At 35.1% G+C, this 23,179-nt stretch overlaps 1 protein-coding gene across 2 annotated transcripts in view; it reads right to left on the reverse strand.

Moving 5' to 3' along the window:
* The window catches only part of LOC148942303 (2-oxoisovalerate dehydrogenase subunit alpha, mitochondrial-like), a 50,185-nt gene extending 41,556 nt beyond the window's left edge, over positions 1-8,629 (reverse strand). The window contains exon 1 of one of the 2 annotated variants that reach the window (XM_089103728.1): positions 8,519-8,629. In XM_089103728.1, coding sequence (XP_088959854.1) covers positions 8,519-8,569 — 51 coding nt within the window. In that variant the 5' untranslated portion in view covers positions 8,570-8,629. Of the gene's footprint in view, positions 1-8,494 lie in introns of both variants that reach the window. The other variant, XM_089103727.1, reaches the window with a different exon arrangement.
* Positions 8,630-23,179: the final 14,550 nt, after the last annotated feature.

The raw sequence follows: 23,179 nt of genomic DNA on the forward strand, positions 1-23,179 counted from the left end.
AAAGGAAATAGTATACAACTAATGTCAAACTTTCCTTCAACCATGTTGAAGGAAATAGTATAGCTGTTACCTTCAGACAAAGTGTAAATTAGAATATTAAAAGCCAACTAAGTTCGATATTAGAGAACAGTTCAGCAAATTTCCAAAATTTTGCAAATTTTCAAAAAGGAAATAGTATACAACTAATGTCAAACTTTCCTTCAACCATGTTGAAGGAAATAGTATAGCTGTTATCTTCAGACAAAGTGTAAATTAGAATATTAAAAGCCAACTAAGTTAGATATTAGAGAACAGTTCAGCAAATTTCTAAAATTTGCAAATTTCCAAAAAGGAAATAGTATACAACTAATTTCAAACTTTCCTTCAACCATGTTGAAGGAAATAGTATAGCTGTTATCTTCAGACAAAGTGTAAATTAGAATATTAAAAGCCAACTAAGTTCGATATTAGAGAACAGTTCAGCAAATTTCTAAAATTTGCAAATTACCAAAAAGGAAATAGTATACAACTAATGTCAAACTTTCCTTCAACCATGTTGAAGGAAACAGTATAGCTGTTATCTACAGACAAAGTGAAAATTAGAATATTAAAAGCCAACTAAGTTCGATATTAGAGAACAGTTCAGCAAATTTCCAAAATTTGCAAATTTTCAAAAAGGAAATAGTATACAACTAATGTCAAACTTTCCTTCAACCATGTTGAAGGAAATAGTATAGCTGTTATCTTCAGACAAAGTGTAAATTAGAATATTAAAAGCCAACTAAGTTCGATATTAGAGAACAGTTCAGCAAATTTCCAAAATTTGCAAATTTTCAAAAAGGAAACAGTATACAACTAATGTCAAACTTTCCTTCAACCATGTTGAAGGATATAGTATAGCTTTTATCTTCAGACAAAGTGTAAATTAGAATATTAAAAGCCAACTAAGTTTGACGTTAGAGAACAGTTCAGCAAATTTCCAAAATTTGCAAATTTTCCAAAAGGAAACAGTATACAACTAATGTCAAACTTTCCTTCAACCATGTTGAAGGAAATAGTATAATTTCTGTTTGTTTTGGGTTTCATTTATTTATTGATGCTGATTTGTGGTAGTTTCACGCTTAGTAGATGATTTGATTTTATTTTTGCTCATTTTTTGTTTAATGGGGTTCTTTACTTTTCTTTGAAAAACTTATTTTGTGGAAAAAAAAATTTTAATTAATTTCTGTTGGTTTTATATTGACATAGTCTTTTCAGGGAAAAAGAAAATAATACTTTAAATCTTTTCGTTTTTTAAGACTTTATAGCCTGCTATTTGTATGCTGGAGAAAAATTTTCAGCAATTTTTAACAACATCTGGACACAAATAGTACTGTTTAATTTAGTTTCATACCTCCTCTAGTTGATCTGAAATGGAAAACTTGATACCCTTTGCAAAAAATCTGTTTACTTTCTCTGATAGCTTGGATACGCTTACGCTATTTTGATTTGGTTAAATTTTAAGAGCAGAAGTAGCCCTGAAAGTTTGAACATAATACCCTCAGTCATTCTTGGGATACTGCTGAGATGCCTTATTGGGAATTAGCATTACCACAGTGCATTTTGATTTAATCTTAAGGCAACACTTATTTCTTAAACATAATAGGCTAATGGGAGGGTGGGAGTGGAAGGGGGACTAGTTGCCCTCCAATCACTTTTGACTATTAAAAAGGGCATCAGCCCTTTCTATTTTCAATCGAATGAGCTCCTTTCGAAGTTCCCACGACAACTCCTTCGATATGAAGTGCCCTGGTCTAAACAACAATAACAACAAATATCTAATCACTTTCGTCCATTAAAAAGGGTACTAGCCCTTTGCAATTCAAATTGAATGAGACTTTTTTCAAGTTTCTATGATAAAGATTTCAATAAAAACCTTATATGCCCCCAGGGCATAACTTATAACCCTTGCCCTGAAGACTGTGGGGGGAGTGTCCTGCTCAAAGGTATAATTTCCTGAACTTTGAACTGCGTGGAACAAAATGGCTATTTCAAAATCTTTATTGGATGTGTTTGGGAAACTGGTGGGCTTGAGAGAGGCATTAGTCGCTCTCCAACCACTTTCAACTATTAAAAAAGGCACTAAACCTTTCTATTTCCAATATAATGAGCACTTTTGAAGTTTCTACGCTTTCAATAAAAACCTTTTACGCGCCCAGGGCATAACTTACAACCCTTGCACTGAGGGCTATGGGGGGTTGTCATCCTCAAAGACCTAATTTCCAAAACTTAAAACTACGTTGAATAAAATAGCTATCTCAAACTTTTGATTAGATGTGTTTGGGGAAAAGGTGGGCGTGAGAGGCGGGTTAGTTGCCCTCTAATCAATTTTGACTATTAAAAAGGGCACTAGCCCTTAGAATTTCCAATTGAATGAGCCTTTTTTAAAGTTTCTACAATAACGCCTTCTATAAAAAAAACCTTATATGCCCCAGAACATAACTTACAACCCTTGCCCTAAGGACTGTGGGACACTGTCCTCAAGAACATAATATCTATCTGGAAAACAACTATGCTGAACAAAATGGCTATCTCAAAATTTTGATTGGATGTGTTTTGGGAAATGGTGGGCGTTAGTCGCCTTCCAATCACTTTTGAATATTAAAAAGGGCACAAGCCACTCCAATTTCCAATTGAATGAGTGCTTTTCGAAGTTTCTGCAACAACTTCTTTAACACAAAGTGCCCTGCTCTAACGGGAAAAATTAATAGATGATACATGGGGCCAACATCGTTCTTATATACCCCCAGGGCATAACTTTCAATCTTTGTCCTAAGGGGTGTGGGGAAGAGTCCCCTTCTTTACTTAGTCCCCATTTCTTGTCTTGTTCTTGAGTGTCCCCATTCTTTACTTAGGCAGTGCAATTGTGCTGCCTATGATTTGTACAACAACTTTTAATAAAAACCTTATGTGTCCTCAGGGTACAACTTACTACCCTTTCACTGAAGGCTCTGTTCCTAAAAGACCTAATTTCCAGAACGTTCAACTACGTTGAACAAAATGGATATCTCAAAATTTTGATTGGATGCCTTTTGGAAAATGGTGGGCGTGAGAGGGGTGTCAGTCACTAAACAATCACTTTCAACTATTAATAAAGGCAATAGCCCTTTCAATTTCTAATTGAATGAGCCCTTTTGAAGTTTCTACAACAACGCTTTCAATAAAAACTTTATATGCCCCAGGGCATAACTTACAACCCTTGCACTGAGGGCTCTGAGGGGGTTATCATCATAAAAGACAAAATTTCAAGAACTTTCTACTACATTGAACAAAATGGATATCTCAAAATTTTAATTCAATGTGTTTGGGAAAATGGTGGGCATGAGAGGGGCGTTAGTTGCAATCCAATCACTTTCAACTATTAAAAAAGCCACTAGCCCTTTCAATTTCCAATTGAATGAGCCCTTTTGAGGTTCTACAACAAAGCTTTCAATAAAAACTTTATATGCCCCCAGAGCATAACTTACAATCCTTGCCCTGTTGGGGGAGGGGTTGTCATCCTTAAAGACATAATTTCCAAAACTTTCAACTACATTGAATAAAATGGCTATCTCAAAATTTTGATTGGATGTGTTTGGGTGAATGACGGACATGGGGGGAGGGGGCTAGTTGCCCTTGAATCACTTTCAACTATTAAAAAGGGCACTAGCCCTTTGAATTTCCAATCGAATGAGCCGCTTTTGAAGTTTCTACAACAACGCCTTCTATAAAAACCTTATATGCCCCCAGGGCATAACTGACAACACTTGCCCCAAGGGTTGTGGGGGAGTGTCCACCTCAAAAACATATTTTCTATCTGGAAATCAACTATGCTGAACCAAATGGCTATCTCAAAATTTTGATTGGATGTTTTTGGGGGAATGTTGTGCATGGGGGGGGGGGAGGGGCTAGTTGCCGTCCAATCACTTTTGACTATTAGGGCACTAGCCCTTTGAATTTCCAATCGAATAAGCCTTTCTTGAAGTTTCTACAACAGCGCCTTCAATAAAAAAACTTACATGCCCCCAGGCCATAACTTAAAACCCTTGCCCTGAGGGCTCTGGGGGAGTGTCCTCCTCAAAAACATATTTTCTATCTGAAAATCAACTACCCTGAACAAAATGGCTATATCAAAATTTTGATTGGATGTGTTTGGGGGAATGATGGGCGTGGGAGGGGGGGGGGGCTAGTTGCCCTCCAATTACTTTCAAATATTAAAAAGGTCACTAGCCCTTTGAAATTTCTAATCGAATGAGCCTTTTTTGAAGTTTCTATGACAATGCTTTCTGTAAAAACCTTATATGCCCCCAGGGCATAACTTAAAACCCTTGCCCCAAGGGTTGTGGGGGAGTGTCCTCTTCAAAAAGATATTTTCTACCAGGAATTCAACTACGCTGAACAAAATGGCTATCTCAAAATTGTGATTGGATGTGTTTGGGGGAATGATGGGTGTGGGGGGGGGGGCTAGTTGCCCTCCAATAACGTTTGACTATTCAAAAGGGCACTAGCCCTTTGAATTTCCAATCGAAAGAGCCTTTTTTAAGTTTCTACAGCAATGCCTTCTATAAAAACCTTATATGACCCCAGGGCATAACTTGAAACTCTTGCCCTGAGGGTTCTGGGGGAGTGTCCTCCTCAAAAACATATTTTCTATCTGGAAATCAATTACGCTGAACAAAATGGATATCTCAAAATGTTGATTGGATGTGTTTGGTGAAAAGATGATTGTGGGGGGGCCTAGTTGCCCTCCAATCACTTTCAACTATTAAAAAGGGCACTAGCCACTCCAATTTCCAATTGAATGAGCCCTTTTCAAAGTTTCTACGACAAATCCTTTGATATGAAGTGCCCAGGTATGGAGAAAAAAAAACACATTGTGCCAACATTGTTCTTTACTTAGGCAGCGCTAGTGTGCTACCTATGATAAGTAGGTATTTCAGAATTTTTAAAACTAGTTTTCAGGTTTTTAGTGTGTTTCCATCTGGAGTGGCAAATTCTCAGGAATGATTTCAGAGCCTAAAATATACCCTGGGAAGATTTGTTGATCTTCTGTCTCTACCCTTCCCTTAGTTCTAGGGCTTAAAAGATTGGCTGCTTGACAGGCTGTCAGGGGTGCAGCTTGGTTTTTGAGTTTGGGGGGGGGGGGGGAAATGAAGAATGTCCCAACAAAATTGTCCAGTGTGCCAACAAATGCTAACAAATAAACAAAATTAAATTAAAACATAAGGTTAAAATTCTAATTTAGCTACTTTTTGCCATCTTAGAAAGGGGTTAGGTTAGGACAACAAAACTTTCATGAATGGGTCCAGGGGCAGATCTAGGATTTTTCTTAGCAGGGAGCACATAATAAGTTGCTTTGATAAACTTGCAAACAAAGAAATGCCAGCAACTTCAAGGGAACCTTGACAATTATGCATCATAGGTAGGTTGTGGAAATGATTGTAAATTTAATCTAAAATCTAGCAAAGGTTAAAGTTCAAATAAGTCTTTTGAAATTAAAATGATGTAAAAATATTGATAAAAAAAATTGTAAGTTACTATAAAAACCACCCTGCCATAAAAAAATATAAAAAGCTGTTCACCATTCATAAAAAAAAAATATGATATTTAATAGGTTCTGCATAATTTTTTGCCTTTTTGCCTCTCCATTAGTATTTCCTCTTCTATTCATCCTAAAATATTTGAATAAAGACCAAAATTATCAGAAAACTATGAAGCCTAATAAAGATGCATGTAGGTATGTGCTTCAAACTAAGTATATGAGTCAAAATACTCCTTAAAAAAAACAAATAATTATGTGTTTGTTATTTTTGTATTTGATAGGTATAGATTGGTGATTTAAATTCTCAGGGTTTCAAGCTGTGGTAGATTTCTAATTAATTTTTTTTTTAATCTTGAGATTTTCAGATATTCAATTCAAACATTTAAATCTCAATATGTCTGTTGAGCACAAAAATGAGATTTGAAATTCTTTTAGCATTTAGCATTAACTATGAGAATTGTCCTATAAAAATTTTGATTTGTAAACAACTAACAGTGGAAATGTGATTAGAGAGCACATATCAAAATCAGTATAAAAATCTTAAGTATATATAGCAGTTTATATAATTTTATGGACAAATATATGCCACCCCATAACTATATTTTGTGACTGGTTGGTAAACCACCCCATAAAAACATAACTATATTTTGTGACTGGTTGGTAAACCACCCCATAAAAACATAACTATATTTTGTGACTGGTTGGTAAACCACCCCATAAAAACATAACTATATTTTGTGACTGGTTGGTAAACCACCCCATAAAAACATAACTATATTTTGTGACTGGTTGGTAAACCACCCCATAAAAACATAACTATATTTTGTGACTGGTTGGTATTGAGAAGGTGAGAAATTCTGAAGTAATATTATAGTTGCATTCACTTTCTTTGTTTAACTCAAGTGGTATGAATTTACACTTTTTTTCAACATTTCATTAGTAAAAATAAAAAAAAAATTACTGCCTTTCTACTGATTCAAACTGAGAATTCAGAGACCCTCTATACTGGATCAATAAAAATATTAAACACAAAATTATTTGCCTTCTTTTATAAACAGTTTTTTGAAAATCCATTTATCTCAAATGATTACTCTAACCTTTGAAGGAGTATATAGGCTCATATACTTAGTTTTAAGTGTATACTTATCCAAACCTTTATTAAAGTTCAGATATTTCTAAAGATTTTGGCCTTTATTTTAATGTTTTAGGATGAAAAGAGGAGTTGATATGTCATAACACAGAGCTTTAATTAGATGAAAATAGGCAGTAATGTGGCCACCTTTTGTTCACCAAAATCTTAAATATAAATCAATAATATGTTTGCACTTCTCATACATTTACGTTCTATTATACAAATCCCATAAAAAATAACAATGTTGTAAAAACCACCCCACTTTGCAAAAAAAGCAAACTCAAATTTTAAGAGAGCCAAAAAAAGTAATGATATCAATTTCAGATATCATTAATTTGATAATCAGAAACAAATTTTTGACAGCAAAAGAAGTTTATATACTAAGTTTTTTTTTTGCCTTGTTTTGACAGCACAATCCTGAAATATAATTTTGATAGCCTAAAGAAGTTAGAGTTTAAAATTTCCCCTCTTTCTTACTATGAAATGAAGATTTTTGCTTCCAAGTTGGCTTATATTGTAATATGGACAGATTCTTGTGATAAATCTAAATTTAATTAAAAATTTTTAGGCAGTAATCATCATTAGTAAAATCTAACAGAGACCACACAAAGTAGGTCTAACTGAAACTTTGTTTTAAACTTGTTTGCAAAAAGAAACAGTATTAATAATTAAAACTTATTAATAACTTAACTATTAAAACCAGTTAAAAAACTAAATTTCATCCCTGGGTCAACCAGAGCAAACAGTCCCAATCTCAATTTTGCAAATTTTGTTTCTGATGTAAATGGGAGGTAAGTTTAAACTTTACCCCCACCCCCCTAATCACAGTTTATATAATTATCCTGTATGATCATTCCCTATCTCACCCATTATAAAAACCCAGACCAGGGTGCGAGTGCTCCAGAGGATGTAGAAACATAGGTGGCATCAGATCTTTTCACTGGTAGACAAGTCAGACGCAAAACAATTGGAAACAAGTGGAAACCTGCTATTACAAATAATGCACTTAGTAACCATTTCTCATTGATAGACGCAAACACACTGATCCATAACTGCACAAAGAAGTGGGAGGAGCTTTTTGTTTGCACCAAGAACAAAGACCAGAAATGATCTGCGATAAGCTTACTGGATAATTATATAAACTGTGCCCCTAATGTAGAAATATATACCCTGAATTGGCATATTTTGGGGGGGGGGGGATGAAATTCATTTACAATAGAAATGATTATTATATTCATAATCAGCATAAAAAAAAGACATCAAATGGTGTATTCACTTTATATGTAAGTCAATAATATGATTTGGTAGAAATTTACTGTTACCTTTGCTAGGGGACTCCACCAGGTGGCTAATTCAACAGTGTATATTTATAGGCCTATACAAATCTTTAAATTAGCCAACCAGCCAACCATTAGGCCTATTATAAGCCTAGTAGTCCAGCTAGACATAAGGAAACATGTTAAGAAAACAAGTCTTACTCCATAATATGCATAATAATCATAGTTAACAAATTTTACAGGGGGAGAACCTTTATCTTCACTTCTTTCCTTGTTCTTGCAGTTTTTCTAAGAGATTCATGAATTTCTTAGAACCTATATACAGAGTATATAGCCTACCCCCAGCCCCCTAATGTGCAAATATATACCCAGAATCGCATCCTGAATCTAAATATAACATTCATTTGCATCACAAATAAGCTTTACCGTCATATTAGCCATATGGTGGATGTCCCTTTGCTAGCCTACCAAATGGGAGTAAAGCAATATTCTGGAAATGAAGAAATGCTTTGAGAATTAATGGAGCGAGAAAATTTTAATTAACACCTTAATTGAGGTGGCGAACAGCACCTCAGAAAACTGAAAAGTTAAGCAACTTCTCAAGAGCCTTCTAACAATCATTAGCCTATTTAATTATTCTGTTTTAAAATTTTCGCTCTTCTTTTTTCTATTAAGAGCCATCTAATTTCAAATTTTCGTTTGTCTAGATGCTGGATACATCACATTCATGTATGCTCCGTTTCCAGTGTTTCCACTTAACTTTTCAAAAAATCTGTAAAATCTTGACAATTTTCGGGAGAAAATCGGGAGATGGCTCTCAGGATTCAGGAGAAAATCGGGAGATGGATCTGGAGATTCGGTAGAATTTTCAGTAAGAATCTTTTAAGTTTTTGGAGGTTGTTCAAGCGATTTGCGAATGAAGTGTCACATTCTAAAAGTTCAGAGAGCGGATTTACTTGAGCCAGCTGCAATTCCGGAAATGTATTGAATTTTGAAACTAAGTGCAGTAATATTTCATTTAGACTCTAAAGCTGTTTAATTAAGACATTTCTCTTCATCGACCCTTATTGTTTCTCGCCCTTTCAAGCTCTACACGACAACCCGCTAAGTTCATGACGGGACAGAAAATCTGGACGAATTGTAGACACCAGGCCTTTGACCATTGAGTCTGAGTTAAGCGGATAATTTGTTTTTACCACCATCCCCAGAGTTATTCACAAATAATATAGAGAAAAAGCAAATTCGCAGGTCATTAGTATTCATATAACTGAAAAAAATGGCAAAACTTTCTTACACATATACCGCTTTACATTCATAATGTGTCCATCTCATGGCCTTTTTTTGGGAGCAGTCCACTCTGATCATGCAGTAACTCAGATGTGCTGGTAGACGCTGGTCAACCGTCAATGTTTCTCCTGTAATTCCAGCTCGTTTCATTCCAAGTTTCGTCTGAATTGTGGAAGCCAAAGTTGCAGTTACCAAACAATTCCTTCTGTCTGTCTTTACTTCCTTGAGTAAGCTAAACAGTCTTCTGAAGCTACGTTCGACAATGGCAAGGAAAACAAGTATTGTGCAAACTTTGCTAAGTTTGGTTTCCACGGTGGTCCCACGGTGGCACTCAAAGCTGATTTCCAGTAATCCACCGCTGTCAGAGTTACTGTCTCATCATCATTGGTACCATTGAAAAAGTGCCACCACTCTTTGTCAGTGGCACTTCTCAATCACGCTGACGACGAGTAGCGTCTTAAATATGAGCCACGGGTGGGTGGGGTTAGTGACTTAGCTTTTTAGGGTTCAATAAAACTAATTTAATTTTTTTTTTCACGAGCTGTTAATTGTCCTCGTTTTCATCCTTTCTTCGCGATTTTATGTTTTATAATACACAGGTAGGCCCTGGCGGACTATATTCGTCCCTTTCTGCTTACCCAGTCTTGCTTTATCAGTAACATTCTTATGCGGCATATTTTTCAGGAATGGGACTTACTTGTCAAACAGCAAAAATGGTATATTGTTTTCAAAATGCTGCAATTTTGTCTCTGTATCTCGTACTGGATCATTTGATGCAAACCCCTTCAGTTCTACAGAGCAACTGTAGACAAAGTCTGATTTTTGTCATATTTCATTAAATTTGTAGCAACTTTGGATTATTTTGAACTTACTGAATCAATTGGAACCATACAGTGCTAGTTCCATCTTCTTGGTGCAAGCAGACAACTGTGGCTAGCTTATGAATTGAAAAGAATTAGTTAATTACAAACCTTGAAGGTGTTTAAATGATCAAAAAAAAGAAAATCAGTGCAAAGACTGTTGAATGAATGGCCAATTTTCACGCAAACACAAATGCATTCCAATCGCGAGGCCTCAATTGCCAGGAATGTTAATAAAAATCCTGAAAACACCATATACCATGGTAAATTAAAAAAAAACAACAAAGAATGAACGTAAAGTAAAATTTTACGGGGATTAAGTTTTATGGAGATTTGGTTTCTTCTTTTTTTGTCGGGAGATGGATTAGAAATTCGGTAGATCTCCTGAATAATCAGGAGAAGTGGAAACACCGCTTAAATTGCATGTCCAGTGAGATAAAGTGGGGATGAACCTCCTGTGGAACGTTAATTTAGGAAAATAAGTTTTTTCGAGGGAAGTAAACAGCGAAGCTGGAATTTAAAATGAACAAAAATTATTACTTCACAGCCTATCTAACATATATCAATAAAACCAATACAAATAAACCAACTAACTATGTTTCCCTATGTATCTAGGATTATAAAAAAATAGCACTTTACTGAAAACACAAAATAATATAGGAGTTTTGGTACAGTAAAAAGAGACAAATTAAGGAAACTTTTTACGGAATAAACATAAATTATTTTAGGATTGTTGCTTTATTTTGTTTTTTTTGAATTTCGCATCACTTCGAACATAGGGAGTAAAATTTTGAAAGTTTTGCCTGCATAAGATCTACTGGTTGCCTATAAACGACAACTGTTATCTATTTGAAACTAAATTTGTAGTTTTAGCTAAGCACCGAATTCTTTTTGTAAACGATAATTTCCTAGACATTAATTTCTGACCAGATGCCTTTGGAGAGAGGATAGCTAAAAAAAAAAAAGGAACGGAAGGGAGACTGGATGCCTTCTGACTACTTTTAAACATGCCCTGGAAATTTGAATGCTTCAGCAAGCAAGTACTGCTGCAAGTGAGAGAACAATCCCTTTAAGAAAAATCTTGTGAAATTTCTGGCGGAGGCAGGCCCCCTTAAATTAGCCACTCCCATTTGGTCCGTAAGCTCTTAATCCCTTTTTGTGGTCAGAGATCAATATCGATAGACTTTTAAAAATTTACTTAGCATGGCAACATACTTAGCACACCCAAATCACTGCAAAAACATAGGGCTAAATATAGACATGCTGGTGGTGCACCACCAAAATCTTTCACGCAGGTGCACCATTTATAAATCGGCGTCACATCAGGGTATAATACTAATCATAAAAAATATAATGACCAAGGCATAAGAAAACGGAGAAAATCCTTCCCTGGGCGTATCAGAAGTCATGCAGGATTTGATGGATATACATATGAAACTCAGCTCCATATGTCCCACCATCTGAGATACAAGCTATCATGTACCTTACATCGCCTGAGGAAAAAGTTACCTGAAAAGGGCAGCCTACTCAAAAAAGAACTGAAATGTAGACACATCAGAACTTTTGCCACAACAAGTCAGCCAAGGCTTGAAATTACTGAAACTTAGTGATGCAATCCTCATTCAGAAAATGCCTCACATATCATGGAAACAGGTCATGGTGCTTTCCCAGACAAAACAGCCGTGATTGTAAATTTGCCAAAAAGCGAATGCATATTTTTGCGAAAGAGCTTCAAACACCAATCGCCTTGCAAAAATCTAAGCTTGGAAAGCTTAAGATTTGTTCCAGAAGGATTTTACATAGCCGTACTGGCAGACAGACTACCAAATCTACCATCTTTTCTGGTGTTGATTTACCTGTCAGGGGCTTCAAGATTTCATGAAGAGAGTGCCCCCCCCCTGTATTTCAATATTGAATTACCTAGGTTATAATATTTTATTTTAAGATAATTTATTATAATAATTATATCCTATACTTTTAAAATAATATTTACCTATGTTTGGTCTATCTGAACGATTATTATACTTATGGCCAAAACTGAATACACTATATAGATCTAAATGCTGTCTGGCGTCTGGCCTGTTTATCTCTAACTCTAACCTGCCCTGTAATGTACTAGTGTAATTGAAATGAGTGTCTTCAGCATCACAAGAGAAGAGAGAAATCAATTCATGAAAGTGCTAACTAGTTTGTTATGCATTACTTGCTGTTATACGAATGTTTGTCAACAGAATTACCGGAAATAGTTTATTTTTTACGGGGAAATAATGCTTTTTTTCCGGGGATTAAGTTTTCTGGAGATTTTCGGGAGATTCGGTATCTTCTTTTTTTATCGGGAGATGGATTAGAAATTCGGTAGATCTCCCGAAAAATCGGGAGAAGTGGAAACACTGTCCGTTTCCTCCATAACCCAAGACCGTTAAGCACTGTTTTTCATTTAGTATCGGAATGGAAATCAGGTCAAACATTGCAAAGCGACTTTTGGGTCAAAAATTATTTGTCTTTTGTCTAAGTCATGGGGTGGTAAATCTGCACTATCAATTGAATTGAGGAGTTCTGGAGTGAAATCGATTCCACCTTTTCTTTGGCTTTTACAGAATCATAACTGTTATAAAATTTGTATTCTCCTGGGAGAATACAAATTGACAGTTTTTACATTGATTTTACCATCTTCTTTGTAGAGCAAACCTGAAATAATGCGATCCTTGATTGAACAGAAATTTTAATTTAACTGACATTTTCCAAACACTTCCTCATTTAAATTACCACTAGACTTTATATTTTCCGGTAATTCGATTTCATTAAAATCCTTTGGGAGAATTTCCGTTTTCAGCCCAGGATGTACTTCGTAAATGTTTTCTGTTCAGGATCGACCAGCATATTTTTTTCTAAGGATATATGTTTGAAATACTTCTAAATATCACTTATTTGACAACTCAAGTGTTTCACTGCGGTTGCTTCGGAATCGAACTGGTACTGTGGACTGTCGGAAATCACCTCTAGCAAATGAAATTTTCTCCTTAAACAGCAAGTTTGGATTTGCAATGGACCGCAACAAGTGATTCATATTGTACAAGCCATACTTAGGTAACATCAGTGCTTCTTCAAGCATAAAAACGTCTACTTGAGCTAATTCTAAGGCTTCGTTTGAGCCAGGTCTTATGCGTGCAATTGAACGTGAGGAAAGAGGCAACTTTCAAGCCAAAGGTCGTGTGTGTTGTTATTCCAAATGGCAATCAAGTTGATGCTATTTTTGTAAAATTTATACATTTTACATCAGGATCACTGATAGTCTGTGAAATATTACGCCCGTTTTTTAGCACTAAGATCTTATATCTAAGATCTTACATCTTTCTGCAAAGATTATCATTTTTTTAAGTCACCTTTGTTCTAAGATCTTACAGCTCACTGATGTTAGCAAAAAGTGTAAAGACCGCCACTGTTCTGCCATATGGAACAATGATAAGAAAACTTTGATGATAGCCATTTTGTTCAACATAGTTTAATGTTCTGGACATTTGGTCTTTGAGGATGAAAACCCCCCCCCCCCCCACAGCCCTCAGGGCAAGGGTTGTAAGTTTTGCCCTGGGGGCATATAAGGTTTTTATAGAACACGTTGTCGTAGAAACTTCAAAAAGCGCTCATTCGATTGGAAAATGAAATGGCTAGTGCCCTTTTTAATAGTCGAAAGTGATTGGAAGGCAACTAACACCCCTTCCACGCCCACCATTTCCCTAAAATCATCCAATCAAAATTTTAAGATAGCCTTTTTGTTCCACGCAGTTTAAAGTTCAGCAATTATACATTTTTGCAGGACCCCCCCTCCCCCCCCAGTCTTCAGGACAAGGGTTCTAAGTTATACCCCGGGGGCATGTGAATCTTTATTGAAATCTTTGTCGTACAAACTTCAAAAAGGGCTCATTCGATTGGAAATTCCAAGGTCTAATACCCGTTGTAATACTCGAAAGTAATTTGAGGGCAATTAACCAAACCTCTCACGCCCACCTTTTCCCCAAACACATCCTATCAAAATTTTTAGATAGCCATTTTGTTTAGTTTAGTTGATTTCCAGATAAAAATTATGTTTTTGAGGAGGACAGTCCACCACAGTCCTCAGGGCAAGGGCTGTTAGTTATGCCCTGGGGATATATAAGTTTTTTGTAGAACGTGTTGTCGTATAAACTTCAAAAAGGGCTCATTCGATTAGCAATCGAAATGGCTAGTGTCCTTGTTAATAGTCGAAAGTGATTGGAGGTTAACTAACCCCCTCTCACACCCACCTTTTCCCCAAACACGTCCAATCAACATTTTAAGATAGCCATTTTGATCAACGTAGTTGAAAGTTCTGTAAATTAGGTCTTTGAGGATAACCCCCCCCCCCCCCACAGCCCTCAGGGCAAGGGTTGTAAATTATTAATTAATGACATAAAAGGATTATGCATCCTTTGAATAAAGTTTAAAACCGTGTATTTTAAACCCCCGTACTTTAAAAGAAATAAATCAATAAACGTTATCTTTTATCTATTCAAGGAAAAATCCTATAGCCTAATTCTAAAATTACTTGAAATTATTTTATCAGTATAAATCATTTTTATCATAATTAAAATTATGAATTATGAATAAATCTTATGAATAAAAGAATTTTAAGAATAAAAGAATCCAAAATGGCTACTTTTTTGAATAAATGCAGGTTTTGATCTTGGCTCACAGTACATGAATAATTAAAACAAAATTTTCACATTAATTTACTTTTATTTGGTTAAATGGCTTTCTCTAAACTTGTTTCATTTTATTTACGAACGTTCTTATTAGTAATAAATATACGTAACTTACGAATTAACTTACGTAACGAACTTCTATATTCATATGTTTTTAATACATATCTTAGGGGGTTCGCCCCCTAGTCAATACCTTGCTCTTTAAGTGAAAGTTCAAATTTTGTTCCAATTCTTTAAAAATGCCCGCTTAATCACAAAGGCCGTTAATTAGAATAAATAGCTCTTATGAAAGTACTAAAAAATTTTTGGCTTAAACAGTGTGGTATTAACTAGGGGGTGAACCCAATCATATATGTAATATTTTCTGTTCGTTTAAAGTTTTGATGTTGCTGCTGTTGCAGTTGAAAAACTTGTTTTTTTTATGTTTAATTTCTGATCTTTTTTTAAATAATGCTGGGAAGTCCGGCGTCCCCTTCATAGCAATGTCCCTTCCTCCATGAAAATTTCCTTCATGGAAAGATCCTCCTACATAACCCCCGACCCCAGGCACGTACGCAGGAATTTTATTCGGGGGGGGGGCCAAATCCTTCAAACCCATTATTCTGTGAGAAAAATCAGAAAATTATGGGAAAATGAAAAAAATCGTGAGATTTGGGGGGGGGGGGCGGACCCAGAGGCCCCCCTAGGTACGTCCCTGCCTGAACCCCCCCCCCACTACCAGGATCTCTCCTGAAAACGTCTTTACTGTATACTTCCCAATAACCAATACTATATGTTAACATTGGGTAAAGTTCATAACTTTCAGCCCTCCTCCCGGGAACTTCGAGAAATTAAGTCATCTAAAAAGACATACTTATAATATTTTCGAACATGCTGAACAAAATGGCTATCTCAACAAATGGCTTGATCGGGTGACTTTGAGAAAACAATGAGCGTGGGAGGGGGCATAGTTGCCCTCCATTTTTTTTGTCACTTAAAATTGGACACTATAACTTTTAATTTCCATTCAAATGAGCCCTCCCATGATATTCTATGACCACTGGGTCGATACGATCACCCCTGGGGAAAAAAATAAATAAAAATAAACACGCACCCGTGATCTTTCTTCTGGCAAAAAATGCAAAATTCCACATTTTTGTAGAAAGAAGCTTGAAACCTTTACAGTAGGGTTCTCTGATATGCGGAATATGATGGTGTGATTTTCATTAAGGTTCTATAACTTTTAGGGGGTATTTCCTCCTTTTTTCGAAAATCAGCCAAATTTTCTCAGGCGCGTAACTTTTGATGGGTAGGATTAAACTTGATGAAACCTATATATTTGAAATCAGCATTAAAATTCAATTCTTTTGATGTATCTATTTGTATCAAAATACCGTTTTCTAGAGTTTTGGTTACCATTGAGCCGGGTCACAATAACCAATACTATATGTTAACCACAGTTTATAGACAGTAAGCATATCGCAGATCATTTCTGGTCTTCGTTCTCGGTGCGAACAAAAAGCTCCTCCCACTTATTTCTGCATTATCGGGTTAGTCTGTTTTCGTCAATCACTGAGAGACGGTTACCAAGTGCATTATTCGTAATAGCGGGTTGTCACTTGTTTCCGATTAGATCACAGTCTGACTTGTCTACCCATGAAAAGATCTGGCTTCGCTTATGTTTATATCCGCAAAAACGTTCTCCGGAGCACTCGCACCCCTGTCCGGGTTTTTATAATGGGAGAGATAGAGAATGATCATACTGCTAATTCTATAAACTCTGATGTTAACATTGGGTAAAGTTCATAACTTTCAGCCCTCCTCCTGGGGGCTTCGAGGAATTAAGTCATCCTAAAAGACATATTTATAATATTTTCGACCATGCTGAACAAAAAGGCTATCTCAAAATTTTGATCAGATGACTTTGGGAAAAAAATTAGCGTGGGAGGGGGCCCAGTTGCCCTCCATTTTTTTGGCCACTTAAAAAGGGCACTAGAACTTTTAATTTTCGTTCCAATGAGCCCTCCCACGATATTCTAGGACCACTGGGTCAATACAATCACCCCTGGGGAAAAAAAACAAAAAAACAAAAAAACAAATAAACACGGATCCGTGATCTTTCTTCCGGAAAAAAATGGAAAATTCCACATTTTTGTAGATAGGAGCTTGAAACCTCTACATTAGGGTTCTCTGATACGCTGAATATGATGGTGTGATTTTCATTAAGGTTCTATAACTTTTAGGGGGTTTTTCCCCTTTTTTTCGAAAATAAGCCAAATTTTCTCAGGCGCGTAACTTTTGATAGGTAAAATTAAACTTGATGAAATCTACATATTTGAAATCAGAATTAATATTTGATTCTTTTGATGTATCTATTGGTATCAAAATTCCGTTTTTTAGAGTTTATTCCGTTTTAGGGGTTATATTTCTGAGCCTTTATGTTCCATCCTGTGTTATTTGTCCCACTTTACGTTCCATGACACCTTTTCATGGCAGATTACCAGACTGAATATTGCTACTGTTGTCAATTGAATATGGAATTATACAAAACCTACCAGACAAGTTTCCGGGCCAACCAGACATGTTTCTGGGCCAAGCAGACAAGTTTCTGGGTCAACTATAAGTTTCTGGGCCTTTACGTTCCATTGCACCTTTCCAGAGCATGTACCTATGGATTTGGGGCCTTTACGTTCCATCCTGTGTTATTTGGGGCCTTTTATGTTCCTTCCGGTGTTATTTGCTTGAAGCTATAGGAATCTTTACGTTATTTGCGTACGCCTCTACAACTTTTCAAAGAGATTCAGAACTCCCTCACATAATGGAATTTGAGGGTCGATAAAGTGAAATTATGTCACTATTCTAGTTTTTCTTAACCGGTATTTGCTTGCCTGTATAGGACCATGCTATTTGCTTGGCCCAATAGCAATTTCCATGTTATTTGCTTATTTTTTTTGTTATTAGAAAATTTGACACTATACTCAGAATTATTTGATTGACATTTAAAAAGGGGTAATGAGATTTGCAAATTGGACACTATGAACGATATTAATTAATGTTTTGAATAATAGGAGTGTGAATGACTCTAATTAGTGATTAAAGGGTTCATGATAAAAATTTTTTTTTTTGTAGTTGTTTTCGTTTTTGCTTTATTGTTCGACTTGATGACAAAAAAACATTTTGAAACTAAAGAAAACCTTAAAATTTAGTAAATTGTCAAACAATATCAAAATGTAATCTCTTATTTATACGTTATATCTTGGAAATTAAGCCTCTTCTTATCATTTTTCTGCAATTCAAATGCTTAATACCCCAAGCATATGCGAGTCAAATTTCACTTTAAAGTGCTGGCGTATCTGATGAAATAATTTAGGCACTATTCTAGTTTTTCTAAACCAGTATTGCCTATAACTTAATTTACGTAGACAATGAACGATATTAATTAATGTTTTGAATAATAGGAGTGTGAATGATTCTAATTAGTGATTGGATTGTATCAGTGGAGAAAAAAAAGGATTAAACTGATTAGCAGTTAAGATAACCCCGAAGGAGTTGTTAACTCAGGTAATTTGTTATAAATTTGAAACACCATCAGTCTATGAAAAATGCCTAACGACGAATCGGAATAGTATCCTCTCACATAATGGAATTTGAGGGTCGATAAAGTGAAATTATGTCACTATTCTAGTTTTTCTAAACCAGTATTGCCTATAACTTAATATATTAAAATATTTTTTGATAACTTGATACGTGATTTGAATAAAGCCCAGTATCGCATACACTATTAGAGATATCAAAATAATATCTCATTTGCATTAAGGTAACTCAAGTTCGTTAGCGTTAGCAGTTTAGTTTCCAATGGTTTCACAGATTCAAAAGGATGCGACTAAAAACATGTTTTTATTTATTGGATAACTGAAAACGAACCATAGCTTTGATCAATGCTTCGATGTTTGACTAAATATTCACATTTTCAACGTTTAGTATTAGGGGGGATTTTCTTCAAACAGCTTAGAAACAAACTAGGCCGACTTTTATAGGCTGAATTTTGAACGGCTCAGTGAGCCGTAATTCATCTTTTCTCAGATTCAAAAGGATGCTATATCTTTCGGGGGGGGGGTATTTTTCCATGTCTTTTCTCAGGGATATTTTCCGTGGGGATTATTTTCCTCGGGCTTGTTTTTTCTGGGGGTGGGGTAAATACCAGCTACCGAAAAAGGATATGGAAAGAAAAAAATACCGCTAATACTTTAAATGTATCAAACAAGGCATGCTCAATGCAGATTAAAACCAGAAAAGAACAGAAACGCCTAAAAATAAGAAATTCTTCAAACAGCTTAGAAACAAACTAGGCCGACTTTTATAGGCTGAATTTTGAATGGCTCAGTGAGCCATAATTCATCTTTCACAGATTCAAAGGGATGCGACTAGTATATTTCACGAAATTTTTTTATGTTATGCTTTACTGAAATGAGATAAATGTTTTTCTAGACAAGTGATTCTGGTTAGTGAGGGGGGGGATGGGGGTACTAATTTTCCTTCTGTAAAAAAGGGGGAATTAACCCTTATTTGAACTTTTATTTAGCCCTCATTCATATACGGAATAATTTCTGTTCGTTTTAAATTTTAATGGCGCTCCTTACTTTCAGTTAGAAAAAACTTATTTTTATATATTGGATAGCTGAAAAAGAACCATAGCTTAGATCAATGCTTCGATGTTTTGTTAAATAAGTAAAGACTAAATATTCACATTTTCAACGTTTAATATTAAGGAGATTTTCTTCAAACAGCTTAGAAACAAACTAGGCCGACTTTTATAGGCTGAATTTTGAACGGCTTAGTGAGCCGTAATTCATCTTTCTCAGATTCAAAAAAGGATGCGACTTATGATTTATTCTAAGAAAGTGAGCTGTATTTGTTAGAGTTTCAGAAAAATTACATATTTATTTAATTTAAGCCCTTTTTCAGATATAATAATGTTTGGTGTGATTGACACAGAATATATTGGTCTGAAATATTCCTCAACTGGCATTATTTTCGAATCAGCTTTCTTACTCCTAGACAATCAACGACGTGAAATTCATTGCTATAAATGGAACGTCAGATACAATATGTATAAGTACGAGAAAAAGAGATGGAGTTCAACACTAAATTTTATAAATCGAAACGGCTTTTATGTTAAAACCATAAGACCACGTAATGAAAATGGCTATGAAATATAACATGTACAAGAGAAATTTCAGGAAATATGCAGTTTTTTCAGTGTGCAAGCTGTTTATGTTAAGGGAAACGTGCCAACTGATAAACTCTTACTAGAAAAATGTGATAAAAACATAGCATTATTCAATTTAGAAGACTTCAAATGTGAAAAATGCCTGTATTCAGTACCTGATCCAGAAGATGAAGTTAGATATTTCGCTCAATGAATACCGGAAAAGATGCCTGACAAGGAAAAATGCATCAGATATCCAAAGACCTAAACTTGCTCTTCCGCATATCAAATGGATTAAGCCCTTTTTTTAAATATGTCATTATGTATTTTTTTTTAAATATGTCATTATGTATTTTTTCAAATGTTTTTAAATATGTTTAGGCAATAAATATCTTAAGCCTCAGCCGTTTTTATTCTTTAGAATACTTCATCGCCATGAAAATTATACTTTCAGGTTCAACATGCCAGGGAGCACACTTTCAAGTTTAGCATGTTGGAGAACCCTAAATACTCACCACTATTAAGGTAAGTTAATACTAAAAGGTTAAAAAAAATTTCTGAAATCACACTTTCAGATTCATCATGTCAGGGAACACACTTTCAGATTCAGCATGTCTGGGAACACACTTTCAGGTTCAACACGTTAGAGAACCCTATATGATAAGTTAACTCTAAAAGATTAAAGAATTTCTCTGAAATCACACTTTCAGATTCAGCATGTCAGGGAACACTTGGCTGAAACTCTATGGTCGTTATAATATACAAGTTCCATTTGAACAATGTTTTGAGGTCCCCTAGCCCAACCCCAAAGGACCCCGACGCCCATACCCCAACAAGAAGGAACCCAACCCTAAATACTCACCACTATAAAGGTAAGTTAATCCTAAAAGGTTAAAAAAAATTTCTGAAATCACACTTTCAGATTCATCATGTCAGGGAACACACTTTCATATTCAGCATGTCTGGGAACACACTTTCAGGTTCAACACGTTAGAGAACCCAAAATGATAAGTTAACTCTAAAAGATTAAAGAATTTTTCTGAAATCACACTTTCAGATTCAGCATGTCAGGGAACACTTGGGTGAAACTCTATGGTCGTTATAATATACAAGTTCCATTTGAACAATGTTTTGAGGTCCCCTAGCCCAACCCCAAAGGACCCCGACGACCATACCCCAACCCGAAGGAACCCCCGGTCCCCAAAGGCCCCAGGCCCCCCAAAGGCCCCCGGTCCCCACAATGCCCGCCAAAGGGCACCGAACCCAAAGCCCCCCCCCCCCGACACACCCAAAAGACCAACAAACAAAAATTTCTCTTAGAAATAATATTTTTCATCACTGATAACACTTTTCTGTTCGAACTAGCAAGTTTTCTACCAAAGATACCAAATATTTTCATAGAAGTAACATTTTTGATTGTGATAACAACTTTTCTGTCAGAAGTAGCAAGTTTTGCTTAACACTAACAAACCTACTCATCAAAGTAATGATATTTTACTTTAATACTAACATACTTTTACTGAACACTCACAAATTTCTCTTAGAAATAATATTTTTCATCAATGATAACACTTTTTCTGTTCGAACTAGCAAGTTTTCTACCAAAGATACCAAATTTTTTCGTAAAATTAACATTTTTTGATTGTGATAACAACTTTTCTGTCAGAAGTAGCAAGTTTTGCTTAACACTAACAAACATTCTCATCAAAGTAACAATATTTTACCTTAATACTAGCATACTTTTACTGAACAAGCACAAATTTCTCTTGGAGATAATATTTTTCCTCACTGATAACACTTTTTCTGTTCGAACTAGCAAGTTTTCTACCAAAGATACCAAATTTTTTCTTAGAAGTAACATTTTTTTATTGTGATAACAACTTTTCTGTCAGAAGTAGCAAGTAGCAGGTTAGCCTACGTAAGCGCGCGTACGTAGGCTAACCTAACCTAACCTAACTTAACCTAACCTAACTTGATCTAGCCTAACCTAACCTAACCATACTCTCCGAAAAATCCCCCCATGTCGACTTTGTACCATGCTTTAGTTAGGCTAGGTTAGCTTATAATGAGTGCTCATGATAAGTTAACCTAACCTAACCTAACTTAAACATGGGGAAATGTTTACTAGCTAACCTAACCTAACTTAGCTAACCTAACCTAACTTAGCTAACCTAACCTAACCCAGACATGTTAGCAAATAGATTCAGACATAGAAATGAAAAATATAATTTCTAAGAGAACTTTGTGTGCGTGTTCAGTAAAAGTATGTTAGTATTAAGGTAAAATATCGTTACTTTGATGAGAATGTTTGTTAGTTTTAAGAAAAACTTGCTTCTTCTGACAGAAAAGTTGTTATCACAATCAAAAAATATTACTTCTAAGAAAAAATTTGGTATCTTTGGTAGAAAATTTGCTAGTTCGAATAGAAAAAGTGTTATCACTGACGAAAAATATTATTTCTAAGAAAAATTTGTGTGTGTTCAGTAAAAGTATGTTAGTATTAAGGTAAAATATCATTACTTTGATGAGAATGTTTGTTAGTGTTAAGAAAAACTTGCTACATCTGACAGAAAAGTTGCTGTTACAATCAAAAATGTTACTTCTAAGAACAAATTTGGTATCTTTGGTAGAAAACTTGCTAGTTCGAACAGAAAAAGTGTTAGCACTGACGAAAAATATTATTTCTAAGAGAAATTTTTGTTTGTTCAGTAAAAGTATGTTAGTATTAAGGTAAAATATCATTACTTTGATGAGAAGGTTTGTTAGTGTTAAGCCAAACTTGCTACTTCTGACAGAAAAGTTGTTATCACAATCAAAAAATGTTACTTCTAAGAAAGAATTTGGTATCTTTGCTAGAAAACTTGCTAGTTCGAACAGAAAAAGTGTTATCACTGACGAAAAATATTATTTCTAAGAGAAATTTGTGTGTGTTCAGTAAAAGTAAGTTAGTATTAAGGTAAAATGTCGTTACTTTGATGAGAAGATTTGTTATTGTTAAGCAAAACTTGCTACTTCTGACAGAAAAGTTGTTATCATAATCAAAAAATGTTACTTCTAAAAAAAAATTTGGTATCTTTGGTAGAAAACTTGCTAGTTCGAACAGAAAAAGTGTTATCATTGAGGAAAAATATTATTTCCAAGATAAGTTTTTGTTTGTTCAGTAAAAGTATGTTAGTAT

Source organism: Artemia sp. Qi Xiang Cuo, chromosome 17, assembly GCF_049724085.1.
Source record: "Artemia sp. Qi Xiang Cuo chromosome 17, ASM4972408v1, whole genome shotgun sequence".
NCBI lineage: Eukaryota > Metazoa > Arthropoda > Branchiopoda > Anostraca > Artemiidae > Artemia > Artemia sp. Qi Xiang Cuo.